The sequence below is a fragment of the Amblyomma mixtum genome, chromosome 4, assembly GCF_055824585.1.
Source record: "Amblyomma mixtum isolate Tamu chromosome 4, ASM5582458v1, whole genome shotgun sequence".
Classification (NCBI taxonomy): Eukaryota; Metazoa; Arthropoda; class Arachnida; order Ixodida; family Ixodidae; genus Amblyomma; species Amblyomma mixtum.
Window position 1 is genome coordinate 95,343,062 of NC_143015.1, and position 23,918 is coordinate 95,366,979.

General features: G+C 48.5%; 1 protein-coding gene across 2 annotated transcripts in view; it reads left to right on the forward strand.

The window, feature by feature from the left end:
• Myo10A (unconventional myosin 10A) overlaps nucleotides 1-23,153 on the forward strand; it is a 142,575-nt gene extending 119,422 nt beyond the window's left edge. For both annotated transcript variants that reach the window (XM_089587152.1, XM_089587153.1), the window contains exons 38-54: nucleotides 1,721-1,841; nucleotides 5,560-5,753; nucleotides 6,854-6,978; nucleotides 7,587-7,722; nucleotides 7,941-8,013; nucleotides 8,206-8,282; nucleotides 8,370-8,452; nucleotides 9,297-9,427; nucleotides 9,991-10,085; nucleotides 10,270-10,444; nucleotides 11,151-11,383; nucleotides 13,717-13,781; nucleotides 14,405-14,544; nucleotides 15,379-15,428; nucleotides 16,077-16,160; nucleotides 18,667-18,801; nucleotides 21,634-23,153. In XM_089587152.1, the coding sequence (XP_089443278.1) occupies nucleotides 1,721-1,841; nucleotides 5,560-5,753; nucleotides 6,854-6,978; nucleotides 7,587-7,722; nucleotides 7,941-8,013; nucleotides 8,206-8,282; nucleotides 8,370-8,452; nucleotides 9,297-9,427; nucleotides 9,991-10,085; nucleotides 10,270-10,444; nucleotides 11,151-11,383; nucleotides 13,717-13,781; nucleotides 14,405-14,544; nucleotides 15,379-15,428; nucleotides 16,077-16,160; nucleotides 18,667-18,801; nucleotides 21,634-21,747 (2,031 nt within the window). In that variant the 3' untranslated portion in view covers nucleotides 21,748-23,153. The remainder of the gene's footprint in view (nucleotides 1-1,720; nucleotides 1,842-5,559; nucleotides 5,754-6,853; nucleotides 6,979-7,586; nucleotides 7,723-7,940; nucleotides 8,014-8,205; nucleotides 8,283-8,369; nucleotides 8,453-9,296; nucleotides 9,428-9,990; nucleotides 10,086-10,269; nucleotides 10,445-11,150; nucleotides 11,384-13,716; nucleotides 13,782-14,404; nucleotides 14,545-15,378; nucleotides 15,429-16,076; nucleotides 16,161-18,666; nucleotides 18,802-21,633) is intronic.
• The last annotated feature ends 765 nt before the right edge of the window (nucleotides 23,154-23,918 follow it).

Consider the following 23,918-nt stretch of genomic DNA (forward strand, 5'->3'; position numbering starts at 1 on the left):
TAACGAATGGATCCCGAGAGAGTTGAAACGTATAGGAGGAGGTGTAGAGGGGCAGGTTGGCAGGTGGGAGGAAGTTTGGGCGGATGAGGTGGCCACAGCTGGTACAAGACATGGTTAAAGGGGTGAGGGGTGGGTGATGTATTTGTGCTGCAGTGACGCTGTTAGGCTGACAGTGACGACGATGATAGTGCTGAAATACCGTATCGTTATGTGTAGCGTTATGTATCGGCATGTATCGTATCGTTCTCTATCGATATGGGAACAAAAAGTATGGTAACATATCAGTGGCCTTAGACGCGTTACGAAGAACGCCGCGTGCTTAAGGAAATACATAATTGCGCTTTTGAAAAGACGCGACAAAACAGGGACGACACAAACTCTCGTGCGTCGTCCCTGTTTTGTCCCGTCTTTTCAAAAGCGCAATTATGTTTGACCATGTTAACTACCAACTAGCCCAATTTGAAACCCTCTTAAGGAAATACCACGGGTGTGAACTGCTCGATGACAGTAGACGCATGTACATAAAAACTGCGACCGTGGTGGGTAGATTGAATGAATGCCTGATGATGAACTCACAGAGGTAGTAGATTGAATGAATTCCTGATGATGAACTCACAGAGGTGTTTGAGAGAGCGGCAGGCGTGTTGTGTACTCGTTGACGCTTGACCTGTGGCTGCCTTTTGATCGGTCTCCTACATCCATTTCTTTAACAGTGTCTTGGCTGGCAGAGGACAGAGGTAGTATATGAGGTCATTGGGAACTGAATGTACGCAGCAATAGACTTAACGAGGCTGATAATTATGACGGCATCGGTACCTCTGCCGCTGACGGCGTCAGGAAGAAGACCTCTGCGGGCCCACTGCACGACGAATGCCTTGTACTCTTACCAGCACCTCACCCCCCGCCACTACAGTCACTTGTTATTGGCGAGTCGAAGACCTTCAGACCCTACGCTTAGCGTTACGCCAGCCCAGCTTCTCATGTAATACACGAAATAAACAGCGTACGACGAGAAATGATGGCACGATTTCCAGCTGCGGCACGTTAGAGCCAAGAGGCTGAAAGAAAGGAATTCGGCACTTCACACCTTCTGGGTACGCCAGCGTAATCTGATGCACAGGCGAAGCGGAGCCTTCCATAGTTTCTGATGAATTCGCGATGTGTTGACTGGCAGGCTAGTTGCCACGTCACGATCTTGCAAAGCAACAACGCGAAGCGCAATGCGCAGAAAGCCGAGGGACAGATAAAAGAGAGAGGGAAAACGCCTTTGATCCGGCACCAAGGGCTGCGTTAAGAGAGTCCAGATGGCTGGGTAACGAACCCTCTGTTCGTGTGTCCATTGTGTTTAACGCTCTTGCTTTGCCCGCCCGATCGTGACGTCACATCTTCTCTTCTACGCTCAGTGTTGACGAGCCAGTACACGAACTAAGCGAGCTGCCTTGGCGTGCGTGCCCATTGTTTCTCGCTATTGGCTAAGCAACCCAATCGTGACGTCACACACCCCGTTCATCCGTGCGCAGCGTCGAGGGTCTGCGCTGGAGGGCTTAACAGAGGGAAAGTGTAGGACTAGTCTTTTCGAATCACGTGACCGACATAAAAAAAAATACATCAGTTGCGTCCGACAGCGCATGCGTGTGCGGTCATTTCGAGTGGCACCGTCGTGCCGGCGTGGTTGTTGGTGGCGTGGTCGGCATTCGCTCTGCCATCCCGCCCGTCACAGGAAGTGCCGGAGTACGTGCAAGCCGTGGCCGACTACGTGACCACGGAGTCTACGCTGCTGAGCTTCCGCGAAGGAGAACTCATCAGGCTCATCCGGCAACGCTGCACGGGACTGGACAAAGGTCAGTGCCTGGAGGGATTCGCATGCTCTCTGCGCTTCGCCGCCTATAGATCGCCCATAGATCGCCCGTCGTTGGCTTGTTGCGTGCAACAATGGGCCACCGGGGCGCGGGAGACCACCACTTGGCGGACATTGCGGTGGCTTAATGGCATAAGGCCAGTGTGTCAAATTGCCCGTGCTGTGTGTGCCGCGCCGGAGATTCGCGAGGAGTTGACTGCGTCTACTCTGAAAACCTCATTTTCCCGGTGGAAGAGTTTTCAGAATACGAGTGCGTTAACTGGAGGTATTCGCGTCGGATGGAGTCGTGCTGCAAGTTTAGTTACTATCTGTAATCAATGGAAACTAGTGTTCAGCGGACAAATTGCGCAGGGCTCGTGTATAAATTTCGGGTAAATTGCCTCGCACGCACAGTGCCTGCCGAAGAGGGCGGTGGGCTGACAGTTTTTTCTAAGGAAATTTTTAGCAAAGCAAACGAAAGATTGACTGCAAGGCTCGTTCAAGAAACGCTGTTAGCAGCGTGGCGGCACGTGGCTTCTCCTGAATATCGGCGGAGCGTATGCCAGCAGTATTACGATCGAAGGAAAGGGTCGGAGGCTGCGCGCAGCTCCTGGAACAGCCTGGCAGACGACGGCCACCGTGGCCTGGTCCTCGAGCCCATGCGGCAATTCTCGGCGAGTTTGTCGATTCGTGCCGTCATAGGGCGCTTATCAAGTGAGCGATAGATGCTCGCGTGATACGGCTAAAAAATTTCAAGGGTGTACTTCAAGGGCCGAGCCGCGTGAACAAGTAATGTTCGTACAGTTGGTAGTTATCGGATTTGTGACACAGTGTGGCTTAGCATCAATAACGCCTTGCTCAATTGATGCAACAGAGACTTAAGATGTTTGTTTCTTTTTGTGGACCGAGCTATTAAACCGCGGTCTGGTTCGATATCGGGATGATATCGCTTAACAGTATGATGTGCTGCATGCGCGTTCGTCCTCGAGATATTCCGCAGCAGTCTATGGGCGAAGTTGCGCAGACTGGTTTGCGGTAAAGCTTCACGCTTGATGACCGTCCTCACGGTCTTTAGGGATGCTAGCCTCAATAGGCTGCAGGATTTATTACTGACGCCGACCTGTAAAAAAAGATCGTTGTTGACGTTTCGGCTTCCAGCACGTAAGCCATGTGCATAATCTTCGGCCATGTTCGGCTTCCTTGCTGGAAGCCGAAACGTTAACAATAAACTTTTTTACTGGTCGGCATTTCTTTTGTTCTCAAATGTACCGTCCCGGCCAGACGGGATTCCGTCACACTTTCAACTTTAGGATTTATTACTGCAGGTTTTTACCTTCGACCAAGGTACCGCTTTTTCCTCCTGGGGTAGGAACTCCACAGCCATTGGCTAACAAGAACAGAAGAAATGCGCCAGCAGAGAGCACTTTTCTGTTTCGCTTTAACAAAATGTTACTCAGAGTGTACTCAGTCTTCACCGGAACAACCCATTTTTCCTTAAGCATTTCACCGCCGAGAAGTCAAAAACCGCCATTTCCCGAATACGAAGCGGATGTTGAGATACCTCCTTAGTATTGACGATTTCTTTTAAATATATCTTTAGATATCGCGCAAGGATTCTAACGCGCCCAACTAAAATTTCCTTTCGGCAGTTAACATTTTTCGAAAATCTCACCTTCATTTTGCAGGTTTTACAATTCTGAGCTATCCGTTTTCTTGCCGTCCTTGGTCCTTGGTGCTTTGTTGTTCCTCGATCCTTTTTTTATTTTCTGTTTTGCTTCAGTTTCATCGTTTACTTTACCTTCGTCTTTTAATTATGCACGAACTTAAACAAATTAAACCATTGCCAATTTGCACCGATACCTACAGTCGTGGACGTAACTTTTTCGAGATGCGGATTCGTGGAAAAGAACGTATTCGTTTTCGCGATTATCGGTCACCTGGTTTTTTCCCCGTGGCTGGAGAAGGCTTGTCCGCTTGTGCTCGAATATTTTATTAACCCGCTTTGCATGACCACAGATGAACCATACATATTTTCGGTGAGACCACATCTTGCAAACTTTTGTCCATGATTGTATGTAATGCCTTCTGACCTTTAGCCGCCGCTGTGGCTCAGTGGTTATGGTGCTCGGCTGCTGACCCGAAAGACGCGGATTCGATCTGGGCAGTGGCGGTCGAATTTCGATGGAGGTGAAATTCTAGAGGCCCGTGTACTGTGCGATGTCAGTGCACGTTAAAGAACCCCAGGTGGTCGAAATTTCCGGAGCCCTTCACTACGGCGTCCTCAATAGCCTGAGTTGGTTTGGGACGTTAAACCACATAAACGAAACCATACATTTCTTCCGTGAGACCACATCTCGCGAAGTTTTGTCCATGGTTGTACGTAATGCCTTCTGGCCTTTAATGACAAACGAAATCTAATATTGTGGCAGTTACATCGAGAGCGCAGTCTGTGCGATGCCTCCACCACCGTGGTCCCCCGCCACGCGACGAGTGTTTGCCGTCGGGGCGGCGTTCGGCTTGACCTGCGCGTGTGGTGGGTGCGCCCGACGGCGGGCGGACCGTGGAGGACCCGCGAACGCGGTTCAGGGACCAGGCACAATGCCCGCGGCGTCACGGCCGCTTCGTCACCGGGACACTGGAGCGGGAGTGCACGCGCGCCAAGGCGGGCTCCTTCGCCGCGTGCGACGGTGGCACAGTGACGGCCGAGGCCACTTGTCGCTGACGTGGTTGTGTTGCGTGTCCCCGCCCTGCTGTGTGTGGCTTTTATTGTTTATTTTCTTGTCAACGAGAGAAGGACAGTGTTGTGGTAATCCGCGTATGGACAAGTAAATGGAGGCGTAATGCTCTGCGCTGCCGCTGGTCAGTCCCCGAACCGGCCCAGAGCCCTGACCGAAGTCTTCAGGAACGCCGCCGCACAGACCAGGAAGGCACTTGGTCAGTTCGTGCTCGCCGTCCAAGGTATACGCGCGATCCATGTCTTCGCGCTTACGCTCGAGGCAGATGATGGTTCGCTGCGATGGTTATGGTACCATTAGGGGCGTTGCAAACTTTCGTTTAAGAAAGCGCAGACCGTACTGCCTTGATGGCGATCAGCTCAGGAAGGCGCGATGTACCGGGGTTGGAAAGATGCACTATAGACACTTTGGTTTCTCTTGTGTCCCTGGTACACCGTGTCTTCTTGCGGTGTTTGCCATCGTGTCAGTTCACCTGGAAGCCCAGGTGACATAATTATTTCAGTGGCGGTCTGGTGACGCGAGTTGCACATCATTTGGCCCGTTAAGATCGAGTGGTCTCTCGGACTTTGGAATATTTGCGCGATGCCCGGGATCCGTCAGGGACCAAAGTGAACCTCAAGGTTCCTCCCGCCTGTGCTCGCTAGTACTACGTTCTGTCAGTTTTACTCGTGTTATGAACTGTTGCAGCTTCGCGGCGTGTTAGGCTTCTTGTCTTCTACTTTTTTTTCTCTCTGGTGAAAGCAAACTACAAGTGGCAGTCTGATTTCAGCACGAGGCTGAGTTCCTCTGTGACCATTGTTATACTTTGTTGACGTGGGAGTCAGCTGCTACAGAAATCTCCATACAGGCCCTCCATCATGAAACGTCCTTTTGTTCGCGAAATTTCACCAGTTCTTACCATTTTCGCCCCAAGGATAGTTACGAGAGTGTGTTTGTGCCGAGTCATCGTTGTATGACGAGTCCCGGAACGTCCGCATCCGTGCGCAGGCTGGCTGTACGGCGTGACGGACACCGGAGACAGCGGCCTCTTCCCGTGCGAGTACGTCGCCCCCTTGTCGTCGGCGCGGCAGCACGGTCACTCCGCTTCTCCCACCACTGCGGCCGTTGCTGTCAGGGAGATGCGTTCTCCGATCGACCAGTCGCCCGCCCACAACGGAGGCACGGCCTGGGTTGAGGCCAAGGTGAGCATTTCAATGACATTGACGTGACCTGCCTGTTCTCCGCACTTTTCTAGGACGGGAACTCTAACGGTGGCGGCAACATGAAAAGGGACTCTTATTTCCCGCTTAAAGTGAAAATTTATTCTCAAAATTTTTCTGCGTATGATAACGTTTGTTCGGCAGCAAAAATAATTACTTGCTGAGAAAATTGAGTTCGAAATTTTTCCCACCACTCGGTTCAAACTCGTGACGTTCGCACTGAGAACTGGTTGCACGCAAATTTGAAGTGAAAGGCGGTTTAGCATAGCGTCTGGGATCCGCGATGGAAATTCGATTTCGACTCAGGCAGTTTACTGGCGAAATTTCCCGGGAGGTGGCGACACCTGAATTTCGTTTCTTGGTATTTTTCTAGCTTATGAAAGCTGTGTTTTCGATTAGAGTTACCTCCTCTGTCGTTAGAATGCCGTATTCTGCTGATACAGAACAACTTCTGTTCATCTTCAGTATCCCTTTAAGTACACCCCCCCCCCCCCCTTTTTTTAGTTCTGCATGGAACCCAAAAAAAAGCGTTGCGGGCATTTTTTCGAGAGTAAAAGTACCTAGTAAAACGCGAAGAGTTGCGCTTACTCATTTGGTTAAGTCGTTAGGTTCCTGAAGATCGAGCGTTCTCTTTGATATCTCTTCGACCTCTACAAGGACGGATAAAAGGCAACCTTCCCAGGTAGCCTGGCATAGTTTTACGCTCTGTCCTTCACTGCATCTTTGCATGGAATTCTGTGGCGGTGGCCATAGATTGTGGATTTCTCAGTACCCTGCTACAGGTGGGACCACTGCTCCTTGCGTTACGTAAATCAGCTACCGTGGCTTTCTTATATTGTATTACTGCACTGAAATCCTGAAACAGTCGATGCGTACAGTTGGCAGCAAAAGTTTATGGGATGCGTGTACCCGGGAACAATTTTACTGCAGCGCTGCTACCTCGCTATCCGGTCACCTGGTATTGATACCAGGTGGATTGTTGAAGGTCACGGCTAGGGCTGGAATAAGGGCATTGTAAAGCGTAGTGCGAGTGAGATTATACGTGAATGAGCACATGGTCTCCGCCTGGGGGTACGTTACAGGACCAGGCCGACGGCTTGGACGAGCACAGCATCGAGCAGAGCAACGGCGTTGAGAGCCACATGGCGGACGGCAAGCACAGCATGCTTCAGTACGCCATGTTCAACTTCAGGGAGAGCCTGGACAGGTAAGCACGCCTACCGCCTGTGTGTGGTATGGAACAGCGCGGGTTTCTGGCGTACGTGGAAATTACCACGTTTCCTGTGTATCCGCTATTGAGCTGATGTCCTTGAACTACACCGCCATGGGCCTTTCTAGGGGTCACTAAAAGCGCATTGTTTTTTTTTTTGTTTGAGAAGCTCTGCGCCCATAAAAGATGTGCAAGCTAAAAGTATGCTAGGAATGTTCGATTGCTTCGATACAGTTATGCACCCTATTCACTTAGTATGCTCTTTTGTGTCGTCACGTTCGTTACTCCAGAGTGCTTGGATTTTAGTTCAGAAAGACACAGAAAAACACAGGACTGTTAACTTAAGACTCCTGTACACCTTATTTAGATTTCTATGTCACTGTCACCTCTTCCACCGTGGTGTCTTTAACTATTAATCACCTAGGCGAAACCTAAGTATCTCTCCAAACTAGACCTTCACCCCGCAGAGAAATCGGATTTTTAAACAAGTTGGTGGGCTTATGCTTCGTTCCTTGGAATGAACGTAGCTGGGATGAAAAGCGTTGAAACTGTTCTGGACGTCGCTGATACTATTTCCGCCACGTCGTCACTTTTCACTGGCTTAGGTACGAGGTGCTTCGCGACCAGAACGGCTCGTTCCGCGGGTCGCTGAAGATGCTGGAGGACCTCAAGACCAGCAAGAAAGGCAAGGACTCCGACTGGACCTGGAAGGAACTCGCCCAGCTCATCAAGTTCTCCAAGGTACGCTGGGTCCCGCTTAGCTTCTTGCGTGCCGCGCAGCAGTTACAAGGCTTGATAGATTGCACGGTAGTTATGGATGACCGTTGAATCATCCACACCCATTTATCAATATTTCACTTGGCCGTTTATTGAGGGCGCGAGATGGCCTAGCCTCATTGGTTACTACGTGCATTGTGGATTTTTTTTTCACTTTGCACAATTTTTTTTTTTTTTTTCAGTCTCCCATCAAGGCGTCCCTCCTGAACCTTGAGTCGCCTGAACTGAACAAGCTTGCCATAGAGAGTTTCCTGTGTAAGTACTTGCTCATATTTCAGCACTTGTTACCGAGTAGTTCCGTTGTGTGATTGGCCCATTGCGACTCTGACATGCCAACAGCTAATGTCAAAGTTCTCGTAACTGCCTTTGCGCACGACACTGTAAGACGGTGTCTCTGCGATAGCAGCCCATGCTTTTTCTCAAATCATATGCCCTTTTTTTCCATAGCGGTCATGCGGTACATGGGAGACTACCCCATGTCCAAAAATCAGTCCGAAGTGGACTGTGTGTATTCTATACTAGTGGTAAGTGCTGTCTGCTTTTCAAAATACGCTTTGTAAAGCGGTGTTCTTCCACTACTAAGCACGATATCTCTTTTTTCACGCTTTCAGAGTTGCCATAAGAATCCCCCGCTGCGGGACGAAGTGTACTGCCAAATAATCAAGCAGACGACGAGCAACAAAAGCTCGAAACCGTGAGCCTAATTTCTTTTCGTATCTCTATTAGTGCTGGCTGCGATCTAACAGCGACGTCGACGTGTAATGTGGAATATTTATGCGACTGGGTCAACTAGCACTGCGTAGTTTTTTCAGTTCGATTCAAGCGGCTTCTGCACCAGGTTTAGGATTAAGTTCCTTGAAATAATCATGGAGTCTTTTTGGGTCTTGACTTCCCCAGTTTGACTGTAGTGGCTGAAAAAAACTGCCATTCGGAAATGTACTTTTCCCGGCAGTAAATGCGCATTTCACTGCCAAAGAAAAATTCACAGAGGGCCTTAGAATCGACTCTTAATGAAAATAAGTATTGCATATTGTTGCCTTCAGTGTGCGTTTGAAGATTTATACAAATCTCCTGCCCTCAATGTGAGGCGCGCAAAGGACACGGTTGTTCTCAGATTACCAGGGCGGCACTAGGAAGGATCGGGTAGAAAGACGAGATTCTCAGGGTTATTTGTATTCGAATGCCATTCCAGTCGAAAAATATGCCAGAATTATTCGCCGTCGTGTCGTTACGACAGATTTTTGTGTGGTATTGAGATGTCTGTTTTCGCGGCATAACTGGCCCTGTCGTTACGACAGTAAACTGCACACTATTACAGGAAGTCCTGTTCTTACGACAAGAGTTTCTGTTGTCTGGCTGTACTATACAGGAAAATCTGTTGCGTAAACAGAAAGTTATGGGTTGTGTGGTTTGATAGCGGTTACAGGCGGAAGAGAAGGGCAATAGAGGGCCACTAGAGGTCATGCTTGATGATGATGATGAGTGCGGCGCGTAGACTAACCGTTTTCTCATGCTTTCTCTCTCACGCACACCGCCAGGGACAGCTGCCAGCGTGGCTGGAGATTGTTCTCCATCGTGGCCGCGTACTTTGACTGCTCGGAGAACCTCAAGCCGTACCTCTTCAAGTTCCTCGAGGCAGCCGCCTACGACAAGCGGAGGGCCTACCACGGTACGCCTCCGTCCTTATATTCAAGCTTCCTGCTTATTTTTAAGCTTCCGAGCTTTCCAAAAGCTCATAGAAGATCTACCCTGTTTATGATTCTGGCAGAAACGAGGAATTTTACTTCGTTTTCCTTTTAAGTGTGTCCCCCAAGGACTTGAAGAATTTCAGTTGCGTAAAAATAATAGGGAAAGGCATTCTGTGATTTTTCAGAACGAAGGAGCAGTTGTCTCCGCGTTGCCCCTTTCAGCTGTAAGCGGTTATTTTTTCCTAGTGCGGGAGTCGTCTGAACCGCCTTCTCGTTCATTTATTTCCCAATTTATCACTGTGCCGATAACGCCATATTTGGCATTATAGCGGGGAAAACTGCCAATAGAAACAATGCAGCAAAGTCACAGGTAACAAAGAATAAAGAAATACTGATATACTCTCCTAAATAGCATAAAGCATTCCTCCCTGGTGTGAACTGATTTTAGGAAATCACAATTCTTTATTAGCCCCGATATTTGTAATATCTCTCATGCTTGAGGCATACTGAAGCATGTAAGCATTGTCGTGTTTGCGCTTTGCAGGTACTGCTATGGTATGCCTACAGAATCTGAGAAAGACATTCAAGTATGGTGGTCGGAAGAATGTACCAAGCATCGAAGAGATTGCAGCGATATCGGTGAGTTCTTTCTGCTTTCTTTTAGTGGCAGTCGTTAGAAGACTGAGTGCTGTAAGTGAATATTATTTCCATGTTCGCATTGGAATCAGCGTTTCCTGAAACTGCTTAAAGTCAACGTAGTGTTTGGTTGTTGAAAAATGCAAAACAGAAAGGCAGTGAATTAAGTTCTCCGTTGTCCGCACAGGCCGGTCGAAACTCCAAGAGGCAGATCTACCGTTTGCCGGGAGGTACAGAGCGCGTGATCAACACCAAGTCGACGACGGTTGTGGAGGACATCATCGACGAGATCTGCGGCATCCTGGGCGTGCGGGGCAGCACCGAAATGGACGAGTTCTCGCTCTACTGCATCGTCGAAGGCGGTATGTCCAGGTTACAGAGGCCTTTATCGCAGTTACCAATCGTCGGAGAGGATTTTAGGAGTACGTCGCTTCCCAAAACACCATGCATGACGCGTTATCAAATCCTTTTCGTTGTAAACTTGACATGCGATGACGGGACTTTGCACTGGAAAGTGATAGTGATACAGAGCTTCTTTTTTCTCTTCCGCGTTCTTGAATGCCTTCACTGTCACGTTTTCTCGAAGAAAAAGACAGCGCTATTGATTCAGGCAACCACGGGCCTGGCATCATGAGTTCATTATTGAAATCCATGTTATCGTGAACTCGTGGAACAGTGTGAAATAGGTTGTTTTTTTTTTGCTTGCGTGGCATTTCTATTTCTTCTCCGCTGGGATAATTAGCGAATTCATCGAATAGCCAAGTGAACGAATTTTCTGTCGATAGAATGTGCTCAAAGCACTTCGTTTTTTTAGTTTTAGCCTAGTGAACTGACGAGTGGAACCCAATGTTCACACCCACACACTGAGCCATAACGAGGTAAAGGGGGACCACCTGCTGCAGTTAGTCCTCGCAACGAACTGTTAGCCCGTGTAGAGTTTAACTGTGGCCGATGGTCGTTTTCCAGTTAGTATCTGCGGGATTATAATGACATGCATTTTAAGGGGTTTTTAAAGGATGAGCCTGTTTCGAACGAAAGGCAACCTCCGCGTGTGTGCCCATCCCGCAGACCCGCTGACGATGCCTCTGAGCCGCGAGGAGTACATCCTTGACGTGACGACGGAGCTGATCAAGAATGGTCACGTGTTCTACCTCATCTTCTGCCGCTCCGTGTGGTTCTTCCCTCTGCGGCTGGACAACGCGCTCTACGTGGAGCTCATCTTCAACCAGGTGGCGCCGGACTACCTCGAGGGGCTGCTGCTCGTCCAGCCACAGGGGCGCCGCCTGCCGGACCCCACGCTGGTAAGTTCCTACGCGGGACCCTGAAACGATTTTGATGGTCATATTCTAATGCAACATACTTGCAGAGGCGCTTTTTCTGAGTATTGTAGGGGGATTTCAAAGCTCTGCGTGGACCCTATAATTTCTAAGTAATTTGTCAATATTTCTGGTCGCAACTGATTAGGGCTACACCTCACTGCTTTTTCTTAGCCACCCTTCCCCCTGTGAGGTAGAGTAGGGAATCAATTGACGTGGGCGGGATGGGGCGTGGCGGGGTGCCGTGCAGTCCGGACGTGTTTTGTTATTTTTTTTTCCGGCGCGTCGACGTGCATGAACTGGGGTGGGAGAGGAAGAGCATTAATTTAAATCCACGATATCTTCGGCGTTAATGCAGCTAGATTAAAAAATTTTGCGGTGCGGTGACGAGGGATGGAATACCGATCGCTCGCGCTCTTTTCCTAGCCGTAGTAAATATGGTTTCATGGCCCCTTTAAACTCCCGGGGATGTTGACAAAAACCTGAGAGCACCGAACCAAACGCGGAATATCCTGCTAGGGCTGTATGCTGTAGCCAATGATTTTCAAGGAAAAAAATTCGCTATGGCTTAGCTTGGTTAAGCCCGGTAATTGCGAAAGCAATATCCGTACCTACGCCATGGTTCAGCTGGTAGTGTAGCTGGTGGTGGTGCTTGTGGTTAGACTTCTGGTGATGCATCTGTTATACAATCCAATGCAATCCAATCCAATGCAATCGAATCCAATGTAATGTAATCTAATCTAATCTAATCCAGTCAGGCCGCCATTCATGTGCACCGCCGTCGCACACGGACGGCGCGAGATGGTCGCCCAGCTCTTCGGCGTGACGTGACACAGAGGTCATGCGAAAGGTCATTTCATGTGCACCGCCGACGCACCGCAAAGGCTAGAAAGTGAAAGTAGTATTGCTTTCGCAGTAAAATAGCGCACTCAGGACAACGGACAAGGAATGCCAAACAACATAAGACACAAGCGCTTTCCTTGATGCGATACCAACTAGCTGAAATGTCGATTCTACCTCAAGGTTTTTTTGTTGGAGTAAATACTTTTGGAAAGGTGGAAACCGTGGCTGATCGGTAGGCACTGATATTGTTCAAGCGCCACATAGACGAGAGAAAAAAAGAGAGGAAAGCGCTTGGTTCTGTCTTTTCTTCTATCTCTGTCGACTGTACCCGCGGTACTTATGTGGAGCGGGAAGTCCTCTTCTATCGGACTCATCTACTATCTGTCTCAGTCGACTGTGCGGCGACGCAGTCAAACAGTATGAGCTAGATAGATAGATACAGAGAGGGGGAAAGGCGGAGATGTTAACCAGAAAGATTTCCGGTTGGCTACCCTGCACTACTCATTACTACGCTACTGCGCATTACTACGCTACGCCGCGGCCTTCTTTCACATCTCTATAGTCGTATACAAGTCAAGAAGGCAGCGATGAGCGCCCCTCAATGTAGACCCTGGACTTCGACTGGTTAAACCCCTAGTGTGAGATTGCAGGTGACTGGCAAGAGCCTCCGCGATATCTGATTAACCGCGTCGTCATAGCAATCAGTCGATGCCATTGGCCAGAGGGCCTCATCTGAGGTATGTTTGCTGCCGCCTTCTTCTTGCCATTGGCACTTTTAAAATAGCGTCGCTTACTTAAACAAAACACAAGCATTGTGCTATACGTTCTGCCGTTTGTCACATCCGCACTTTGAGCTGCGCGTATGTAAACGGAAACGCAACGATAACTTGAGCCTAATGTCGGCATCTGCTTTTTTTACCGGGAATAATTTTTATCAACAAACCGACGGTCCTCTTTAGGCCTAGCAGTGGTAAAATTTCATTTCACAAAACACATTTGTAGCTAATGCATATCGTTATATGCGAGATGACACCCAGCGAAAGCCTGATGTCACGTAGCATTAGTGATCAGTGAACATTCTGATAAACGTTGTACCAACGACGAATTCACTCCGGAGCGAGGGCTCATGCTTAGAAGCGCTCCGCCATTTCAGCAACGATATTTTGACGCACTCAGGAGACGCGCACGTTAAACTCGGGATATAACGTGCGTAACGCGAACTCACGTTATGGCTCGATTTGAAATAGTGTTTGGCCCTTGCGCATTACGAGACACTTTGTTTACTAGCGCACCATTTTTCAGAATTTTTACTTCGGTACTGAGCTGTGCCCGACTATCGCGAAAAATTATGGAACTTCAGTGAAACCAGCCGTATGACCTAATCATTGAGACAATAGGTATTTTTTTAATTTGTAAGAAGAATGAAGTGCGCATGCCTTTTCACGGAAGGTAACAGTACGTGATATCTTTTGCAGGGCGACATTGCGCGGATAGCTGCCCTCCTTCACAGAGCGGCCGACATGCAGCATGTGCCTTCCAAGTAAGTGTGAGGTAGAGGTCTTCTGGGTCGATAGACCTCAGGCCGGGAACAAAAGACGTCGGTGATCAAAGCGTAAACTAAAAACACAGACTGCCTCCACGGTGACTCAGTGGTTATGGCGCTCGGCTGCTGACCCGAAAGACGTGGGTTCCATCCCGGCCGCAGTAGTGAAATTCAAATGGAGGCGAAGTTCTAGAGGCCCGTGTACGGTGCGATGTCAGTGCACGTTAAAGAATTTCCGGAGCCCTTCACTACGGCGTCCCTCATAGCTTGAGTTGCTTTGGGACATTAAGCCCACATAAACCAATCCACGAGTGTTAAACTGCAAGCCTCTCGCGCGGTACCACTACTTTGCGCAGCAGCGCACAGAGGACGCCACAGGTCTGTGGCGCACGCGATAGTTTGCGTCGCTGCGAAAAGAGGGCGCCACAGATCAGGGAGTTCATGAAATTTGAGCCCACATGCTAACGCATTCCCCTGCGCATTGATCGTCGGAGAATTTTTGCCTTGTTTATCCTTTGATCACTGACTACCTTTGCTGACGTCATTCGCCGAGCGCTAGGTGATGTGCCTGTGCGTACATTGCCTATAATTCACGTGCCCTTCCTTTTGGTGGACCACAGAGACGAAGTGAAGTACCTCCTGCCCAAGCCCGTGCTGGCGAGCAAGGAAGTCAAGCCTCCGCACTGGGTGGACCTGGTACAGCGAAACTGGGCCGACATGATGGCCCTCACCAACACCGAGGCCAAGGCCCAGTGTTTGGGTCAGTGCTCTGCATCTGCTCACTTCCAACGGGTACTATATGTACGCGTGGGCAGTGAGCGCGAAAATGTAACAGCACGATTGTGGGTTCAAATATTAATGGGATTGGGTTGCTAACTCTGATCATGGAAGATAGGCCATCCTAGATATAACGACGGGGAATGCGGTCACCGGCCTTCGTGAGTGAAGGCGGTGCCGTTATAATCCTGCCGAGGCTTATCTTTTTTTTCCTTTATATTGTGCCTGTTCGCCCATTATCTTCGTGCGGTGGCTTCGTGCTGTATTTTCCAAATTTTAGCACACCCTTATCAATATCGAAGGCATAAAATACTCTTACGACGAATGCCTTGACATCTAACCGCTATGCGTAGTTAGTTCCCACCTCGGTAGTTAGCGTTCTTACTTGTCTCCAGTACCCGACTCGATCTAAGGTATTTTTTTTTCTCACTGGCCAACCCTTGCTTTGCATTGTAAATTGATACACACAGCGTATTCTTGCAGCCGGTGTTGTTTTAGTGGTCCCTTCAGGCGCAACTCTAGAATTTTTCTCAAAGCATGTGAGCGCGACTTTCTGCATTTGTCTCAGTTTCTTAAAGATGAAAGCGGCGCCGATGTTAGAATAGATTATATTTATGCTGACCTAGTCTTCTCTTTTTATGGCGGACTTCATAGTCACCGCTTTTTATTAAGTCCTCCGCTAAGGAGGGAAATATTTATCTAAGCCAAAAATGCAGCATCGAACTAACGAGAATTCGGCTCTGCGTGTAATACTGCACGACTCCTCTCCTTGCCGGCTGATTTATGCGAATGATTTTCGCGTTCTTGCTCCGTGCAGACATTCTGCAGAGGTGGCCACTCTTCGGATCCTGCTTCTTTGCAGTCAAGGTAAGCGCTGGCTCTAGCGCATGCGACTTCTTGGGATTGTTGGTTTCATCACGCTCCGCGATTCTGCACGGCGGAATATTACTCTTAATATGTGCGCAGTGCTTCGTTCACAGAAGCCCCGAATATTCGGACCAGGTCTTGCTCGTCCGGTTTTCATTTTATTAGTGTCAAGAGAGGCAGAGCGAAATTTTAATTTCCTTGAGATTGAAATTCGTGATTATTGTACGCATTCTAATCTGCGATCTGCTGGTAGAGCAGTAAAATGAATAAAACTCTGCATTTAGTTTTGGAAAATATAAGTTAACCGAAATCTGCTTCTTGTAATTGTTTTCCGGGGGCCTTGTTAAACTCCCTAAAACCTCCGTGGAAACGCTAGCGTGAAAATTATAGGAAAGAACCAGCAATGTCGTACGCATCTGTACTGCCTTATGCACCTGTTACAACAAAATACAGCTCACCTAATCTGAGCTGTAAAGTGGAGCCTTGCATCACAGTGTTCAAGGCGCGTGATAGCACGGAACTGTTAAATGTTCATGTTACACTTGAACTGCAACGATTTTGATCACGCCACTTGAAAGTCCTCAAACTCTCTGACAGTTCTTCCAGTTGGGAGAAGGTGCAACACTCGCCTCTCTTTCTTCTCCGCAGTGGATTCGTAATGAGAACGTCACGGCTGAGCACATACTGGCCTTGAACCGCGAAGGCATCCACTTCCTCGACGTCGTCACGCACGTAAGTAGTGCGACCGCTGTCTCGATTTCCCTTGGTCTGCATACTCACTCTGAATGCAGAGAACATCGCGAAACTAGATCAAACATTTGCTACTCTCCTTTCCTTCAGCTGCGCTGTCACTGCCATTATTTTTTCCTTTGCATATTGTATACGCACCCTCTTTTCCTACGCAATAGTATATAGTCCCCGCTCGCTGTTATTAGTTTTCTCGATTCCAACAAATTTGCTCGGCACATATAGTCACAAGAAGCTTCAACAGATGGCGCCAGCTACTCCAGCGAGGGAATAAAGTTTCCGCGGGGAGAAAGTGGAACCCGCTGCAATAGACGATATGCGAAATTGCTTGGCGGTCTGGCAACACCGCGCCCACAACTTCCGGTTTCCATCTTGGCGCGGTCGAGCTCGTCGAGCTGGTGCATCGTTTGCTATGCGTACTTTCTTCTTGCGAGTGGAATTTCAACAGGCAAGCTTCAGCTGCTGCGTTGTTTTCACAGCTGATCTTCGACCAAATGTAGGTGCTTTCAATAAGCGCCAGCTTACTCCTACCGCATCCTCAGCTTCGCTTGAAGTCTGGCGCTGATGATCGCAATAATCCGCACTCGAAAGTGGGTTGGAAAGTCGAACCGTGACCGTGTGCTGTTGTCGTTTTAATGCTCGCATTAAAGCACCAGTTCAAGCATCACGCATTATCATGGCTATTTTATTCCCAGGTGGACGCGAATTCATCTGGTAGGGTAGCGAGCGGTTATTTTGCGATTTTGCGGTGAGTGCGCACGTGTGTTGACAAACTTCTGTGACAGTGCGAACTTTCGTTCGCGCCGACGCCAGGAGCTTCGTGCATTGCAGTATAATCACACAAGACCCTCGACCAGCTGCGTAATTCGATTCCTTTACTGTAATGTGCAATGCGCATCCGCGGTTTTCAACGTCACCGTTTCAGAGCCCGGCGTCGGTTGATTTTCGCCACAATTCGTTGAAACCGCGTCCTGTTTAAGACGCAGTCAGTCGACATTAACAAGAGGAAAGTAGGCATGCACATATAATTCAAAATATTGTAAGCAAAGACGAAGCTTTTTTTCTTTTTTTTCAGATAAGCACTGAGCCTCCGCGGCGGCTTGATTAGAGAAAGATGTTACAGCTGTAGGTGCATGCACAGACTCGATACGCTGGTCAAGCTGTGTGTGCAGGGGCGAAATTAGCATGTTCGGTTGCTTCCGAAACTTAATTAGCTTACTCCCAAACTTGGACAAATGGCTTTGTTGCGAAGCAAGCTGTTGGAGCTTGCCACAACGATAATAAAATCTGATGGCCTGAAGCGTTTTCAGAACTGTTGCACATACTTTCTAGCTTAGACATGTGTCCCTCCTTCATAATAAAGTAGCTATATTATTCGCTTCTTTTTTTTTTTAGATTTTCGTCGCCGCAGATATCGAAGGTATAGGAATCCTCAAGAAATAAACCATTCGCACCTCAGTTTTTATACGTAGGGTGTATTGCTTCACAAAGACTCCTTAACGCGCATAACATATGCGTATATGGTCCAGAGAGTTTGCTCGCCCTTCTAAAACTAATTGAACACGGGAAAAACTTAACTGAACACGTAGCAAACTAAGCAGTAATCGGCATATGGTTCTTCGAGTGAACTTATTTCGCCACGGCACAAGCGATTGGCCCGCTCAAAAAAATTACCTTCTCTATTACGTTGTTCAAGTATATGCGTCTATATATATTCACGCCCGACCGGAGAGTTGATAAATGCACGAAATCGGCTTCTAATTTTGATCAGAGACAACAAAGGCTGTGGTCCTTATCGTAATTTAAACGCAAATCACCTCGAGAGATTTGTCAAAAATCAGCGCAGAAAGCGAAAGATGCGCACTGATCCGCGTGCTGACACACGATACCTCGCATGACGTTTTGTGTTACTAAAACGTTGGGACGGAGTAAAAAAAAAATAGAAAAGTGAAAAGCTTGAACGCACCTAGTTCTGGCACGCATCGTAGTGTCTTTTCACAGTGGAGAGGGTAGCGCAACACTGCATCGGCATTTTACTTTTCAAACGAAGCGCAGCCGTTTTAACCCAACGCTGGGCAGCGGTTTCGTTTTCTGTACCGTGCCAACATGGAGGACTTAGTTCTCGGAGCGCCGAGAGATGGCGCTGCGCATTTCGCATATCGTCTATTGTGTTCTCTGAAATGGCTAGCAAATGGCGTCAGGAAAGAGGTTGTTTGAATACTATTCATATCTTTAATTTTGCTCCTGCTCAATGGGTGCTAGAGCGAAAATGTTTGTTCACTTCAAAGACAGATGTTTTGGTGAGTGTCCTTTAGAGTGAGATGCGCGACTATAGCAGCTTCTAGGGTATCGACGGGATATGGGTCTCCTGCAAGTACGGGGGCTTTCGTGACGTAGGCGGAAGACTTTTGCGTTGTATGTAAGAAACTAGCCTTAAGGACTCACCGTCATTGCCTTAACGAACTTTCGATCCCTGGCGCCTTCCACGCAGGAGTCGGTGTGGATGTACCCGTTCTCAGAGGTGATATCGACGCGTAAGGTCCGTGCCGAAGACGGGACCCTCTTCCTGGACATGAAGTGCGGCAACCTCATGGTACAGAAGATCACGCGCATACAGACCGACCAGGTATGCATCCCAACGCATGAATACAAGTGATTTTGTAGCATTCAGTTTGACAGTAGTAGTTCTTAATAGCGTAGGTCCGCTTGTAGTATTCAGATTGTAGAGTATTTTAATTGCATTGCAACAATGGTTCGTTCGACTTCTGCGGATAAATTTAATGAGATTGACCTATTTATAGTGTACTGGTAAAGGAACTAGACATGTTATGATATGAAGAGGCTAGTTCTAAATCATTGTCTGCTGCGGCTTCCGTGCTTATAGGATCGCAAAAGTGCTTAAATGATGAAGACACAGAAAGACTGGCACACAGTACGCTTACTTCCAAATGGTTTGGTTCACGCGAGAAAGTGGTACTTGTGCTCTTCGCATTGATATGCGCGTGCTCACAAAGCTTGTACCAAAAATTGACGAAGGGTGATTTTTTTGCCCTTTTCCTTTCCTTCTAATTGAGTAGTCACTGTTCGCGGTGAATCATACAGCATATTTTATCGGCAGCAAAATTTAAGGCGCAGTTACGCAATCATCCCCTGCTCGCGATATTTCGATTGCTTCGTCTATTGCTCGCGTGATTTTACATTTGCACAAGAGAAGCACTTCAAATTCGTAATAAAAAAGGCTTCAACACAAAACCGGGTTTTAAAATCGATCACCTCGCGTGGGTAGCGTAGGTAACATTCCTGTAAAAACAGGATGTCGACGCCCTGTGCGCGGGCGAAGTGCATAACCTCTCTCTGCTTATCCGGCGATCGAAATCCCTGAACTTTCAGGGAGAGGAGGTGCACTAACGCCATGATGGTAAGACAGGGCGCCGACGTGATTCCTGTACAATTAAGTACGATTCCTGTACAAGTCCGAAACTTACTGAATAAGCAACGACATACTGTATTCCAAAGTACGAGCCGGTCTAAAGGCATACCAAAGCGTGTTCGGAAAATCGGCGTTAAGCACAGCGTTAAATCTATAAATTAAGCAACGCAGAGGACGTAGGCTGCAATTATTTTTAAGCGATGGAATCCAAGAGCAAAATGAGTTTCGAGGAGCGCCAGATAATTATTAACGGTAATAGATGGGCGGGCAAGTTTCCTAAATATTTATTGTGCAAAGCCGAAAAATTATAGTCCAGACAAAGAACCAAAGAACTGGCGAGCAAATATTGTTTTTAACTTAGGAAGAAAGGAAAGGGCGCAGCAGATGTCTCACTTTTCTATGCATACCTTAACAACGCAGTCAGGGAAGGAGTGAAGAGAGAGTGAAGGAAGGAGAAAAGGGTGAAAATACAAACAGTGTAGAGGAAGACTGAAGAAACAAAAATCTCTGCCTCTCCCGTAACCGAGAGTAGAGTAAGCATGAAATGTTTACGGGCATAATGCGAAGCGCACGCGGACACGACGAGACGCAGGCCTGACAAGAATGTATATGCAGCGCGTTCGAAACTGTCAGAAGTGCGTAGAGGCGAAAGCGTTTTCAGCACCACTTTGCGTATGTGACACTGGTGATGTTACCACTGGATTACGTCACACAATTCATGACGAAGTAATGACAAATTAATGATAAGTGTGTAATGACTGATTACTGACTAAATACTAATAAACTGCTAATTAATGACGCTTAAGCTTCGCCTTTAGGAGTGGAACGTGACAGCGTGTTGTAGCGCTGCCAGGCAGTCCGCGGAACGCCACCACCCGTTCGGCGTGATGCTTCGTCCTTTGAACGCGACGCTTTTTGAGGAAAGGAAATTACGCAGTAATTCTCTGCCATCTCGCTGGACACCCGAGCCGCACCTTACAGGAAGGTAGGAACGCCACCACCCGTTCGGCGCGATGCCTTGCCCTTTGAACGCAACGTTTTTTGAGAACAGGAAATGGAGCAGTAATTCTCTGTCATCCCGGTGGACACCCGAACCGCACCGTACTGGAAGGGAGGAACGTCACCACCCGTTCGGCGCGATGCGTTGCCCTTTGAACGAAACGCTTTTTGAGGAAAGGAAATGGCGCAGTAATTCTCTGTCATCTCGGTGGACACCCGAACCGCACCATACAGGAAGGGAGGAACGCCACCACCCGTTCGGCGCGAAGCTACCGGCGCTTGTATGCCGGTCCTGTAGGAGGGCTTAGAGAGTCTCGTTAAATCTCGTACGGTGCCCGGATGTGGCATGTATGTGCTTTTTGCACGCGTTATTAGAAATCGGAAATTATAATTCCGTGCATTATCAAACGCACAGCCCGACTGATATCTTGATAAACATTGAGAAGGCACTGGCAGCAGTTATTTTTTGTGACTCGTTTGGAGACCAACCGGCGCTTGCATGCCGGTCGCGTAGGAGGGCTTAGAGAGTCTCGTTAAATCTCGTTAAGTCTCGTACGGTGCCCGGATGTTCTCGTTTCAGAGCCCGGATGATGGCTCTCGGTCTCGGCGTGACGTCACCACACTGCCGACAATGGGAGCTAAAAGCATTTCATGCTTAAAAATCAGGACGGCAAGCACTCTTACATTTCAACAGGTTAGGCCTAGCAACACCTAGAGAAGTGTGCGCTGCCAGCACAACGGCGGGCTGTACGTCCCTGCAAGAACCGCGTTACTAACGTGGTTGCAATGTATTCTTGCTTTTAGGTTACAGATAAGCTTATCTATTACCATTTTTATATATCGAATTATCGAAATATCGAAATATTTCAGAATCGCTGTCGAGTTCGATATATCGGGGTCCAGCTTTATGTCCTAGTTGAGTGCTCCTCACAAAGCTCGTGTTGTCGCCGTGGAGGCCAGACTTTGCCTTTTATAGGGTATAAAGCGGCCTTGTGACCTCTCCCAATATCGTACCGCTTGTCTTTCCAGGCCCACGAGATATCGAGGCTGGTGCGGCAATACATCAATATCCAGCAGAGTCACCAGGGGAACCAACATGGCGGCGCCCCGCAGGACGTCACGCTATCGCGGAATCTCAAATGAAAACGCCCTCCACGACTCACCAGAGCCCACTCTGACTCGGGGAGTGGCGTCACCGCCCCGGATAGCGGCGCTTTCCGACGTTGTTAACTTCGCTCTTAACCAACCAACACCTGCGACTCTTCATACAGATTCGTCTGGAGGGGTTACACCTTCCTTTCACAACAGCTAATTCCGTCCTCGACATTTCTTGAGTAGGGCTCCATTGTACTGACGCAAGTGCGCGCGCTCTCTGAAGGTGCCCTCTGTAAGACAATGCCCCTCGCTGCAACGCATTTACCTTCGAACACATTCGTACGTTTATAGTTCCGCAGGTGAAGCTGGAAGTGCGCTTCATGTTGATGCGACAGCGCGGTTCTCCGCAGGATGAATGGTCGCTTGAAGATAAGCCAGCGGTAACCCTTTATCGCGTCTTCTTCTCATATGAGACGAACGCAAACGAATCTAAACTTGACGAACCTGCCGAAACCTTTCGCCACCGCTGGCAATACGTTCTTGAAAAATTTTCTAAACAGGTGACTTCGGCTAAGCGAACTTTAGGGAGTTATTGAACACCGGAAGTATGGTCCCGCTACAGCACCTCGTGACGTCACTTCGAAATCGGAGAACGTTTTAGTGCTGCGTTATCACTTCGTCGTTAGCCTTGGCCGCCCATACCTGTTTCCATATGTTGCGACTGAGTTGCGCAGTTTGCGCATGACGTCACGGTGAAGATGCATCGGCAAAGGCAGCCTAAAACGTTCCAATTCCGGATGTCGTACCGGGATCAAGCTTTCGGTGTTGGGTAACTCATCGTTTTACTTCGTAACGGTAACGGGTGTGTGATTGACACAAGAATCTCCTGCCAGATTGTGAACGGACCTCGCACTCTTTTCCTTCATGTAACATAAAGTTTTTTTCCCCTGGAGAGTTGATAGAACGCGGGGACAAGATGGCGTAGCGAACCAGTCACGACAAAGTGTCTCCCATCGCCAACAGCTGCCAAAACCGTCCTCTCTGCAGGTGCAAAAAGGGGAGCAGTCTTTGCGCTGACGACTAAGCATTATATTCATTGCCCTTCTTTTAGGTTAAATTGACTAGCATGTGTGTGCGTGTGTGTGAGTTTATACGTCTCTATGTATATATATATATCCGTCCTGCCCGCTTCGAGAAGCAGCCTTTCTCAACTCACAGATGTGGCCAAGACGTCATCTTCTTAGTGCCTTGTTCAACTGGTTGCATCGTGTCCCGTGACTTTTTTTTTTCAACGTAACAAGCAGACATGTAGTAGCAATACAGGTGTTACCACTCGTTCGCGAAGTCCTTTTTTTGTATGCGTGTTCAGAGCTCTCCAGATTAAAAACGGAATGGCAGAAAGGCTGCTTTCAAGCTGTGTCGTAGTACGCAATAAAACGTGAACCTTATTGCTTGCCCGGTGTCTCTTGTCTTAAGTAGTTCACTTTGAGTACGGGCTTGGCGATGCTGAAGTAGGAAACCTGGTGTCACGGTTTCGCTTGGTAAGGCGTTCTTTTGGCTCATAAGGGATCTGAATGCAAGCGAGAGTGAATGGTCATGGGTGAAGTCATGAACTTTCTAAGTGCGAGAGATGGCAAGTGGGCGAGAGTATTCTGGTGGTGTGAACCTACTAGGCAAGGAGTGGACGGGCTGTCGTCTTTAGCGAGTTTTAGCACCGCTGTGCGGTAAACGGTAACTGCAACCATACAGCGAATGGGGCTAGGTAAGAACTGCAATGGTAGCAACCGTATCTGCCGTACGGCTAGCCGGCTACGCCAAAACTATTCTGGTGCGAAAGCATTCATGCGCTCACCAACCCCAACCATCAACCTGGTCTCGGTCTCTCTTGTGCAGTTGCCTATAAACAGCGACGCCATGTTGAGTTAAAAAAGAAATCAAATTAACGCCTACGAATGGGAGTCGAACCTGCGGCGGCGCGAAAGGATGAGCTCCCACGGAGGAAGGAAAAAACTACGAGGAAGCATAACGTGACGCGCTCAGCCTCTGCAAGCCATCCTGCTCTGACGCCGCTTCCGGGGGCCCTTTTGCGCACACACTCATGGGAAATAGGCCCTCCACAGTTACCAGACTGCCAACCAACGGTGCTTTTTAGTGAACGTCCGTGCTCCGATGCAGCGCAGAAGCGCAGCGCCCGTCTTGCAGCTTTGGCGGAATGCGTA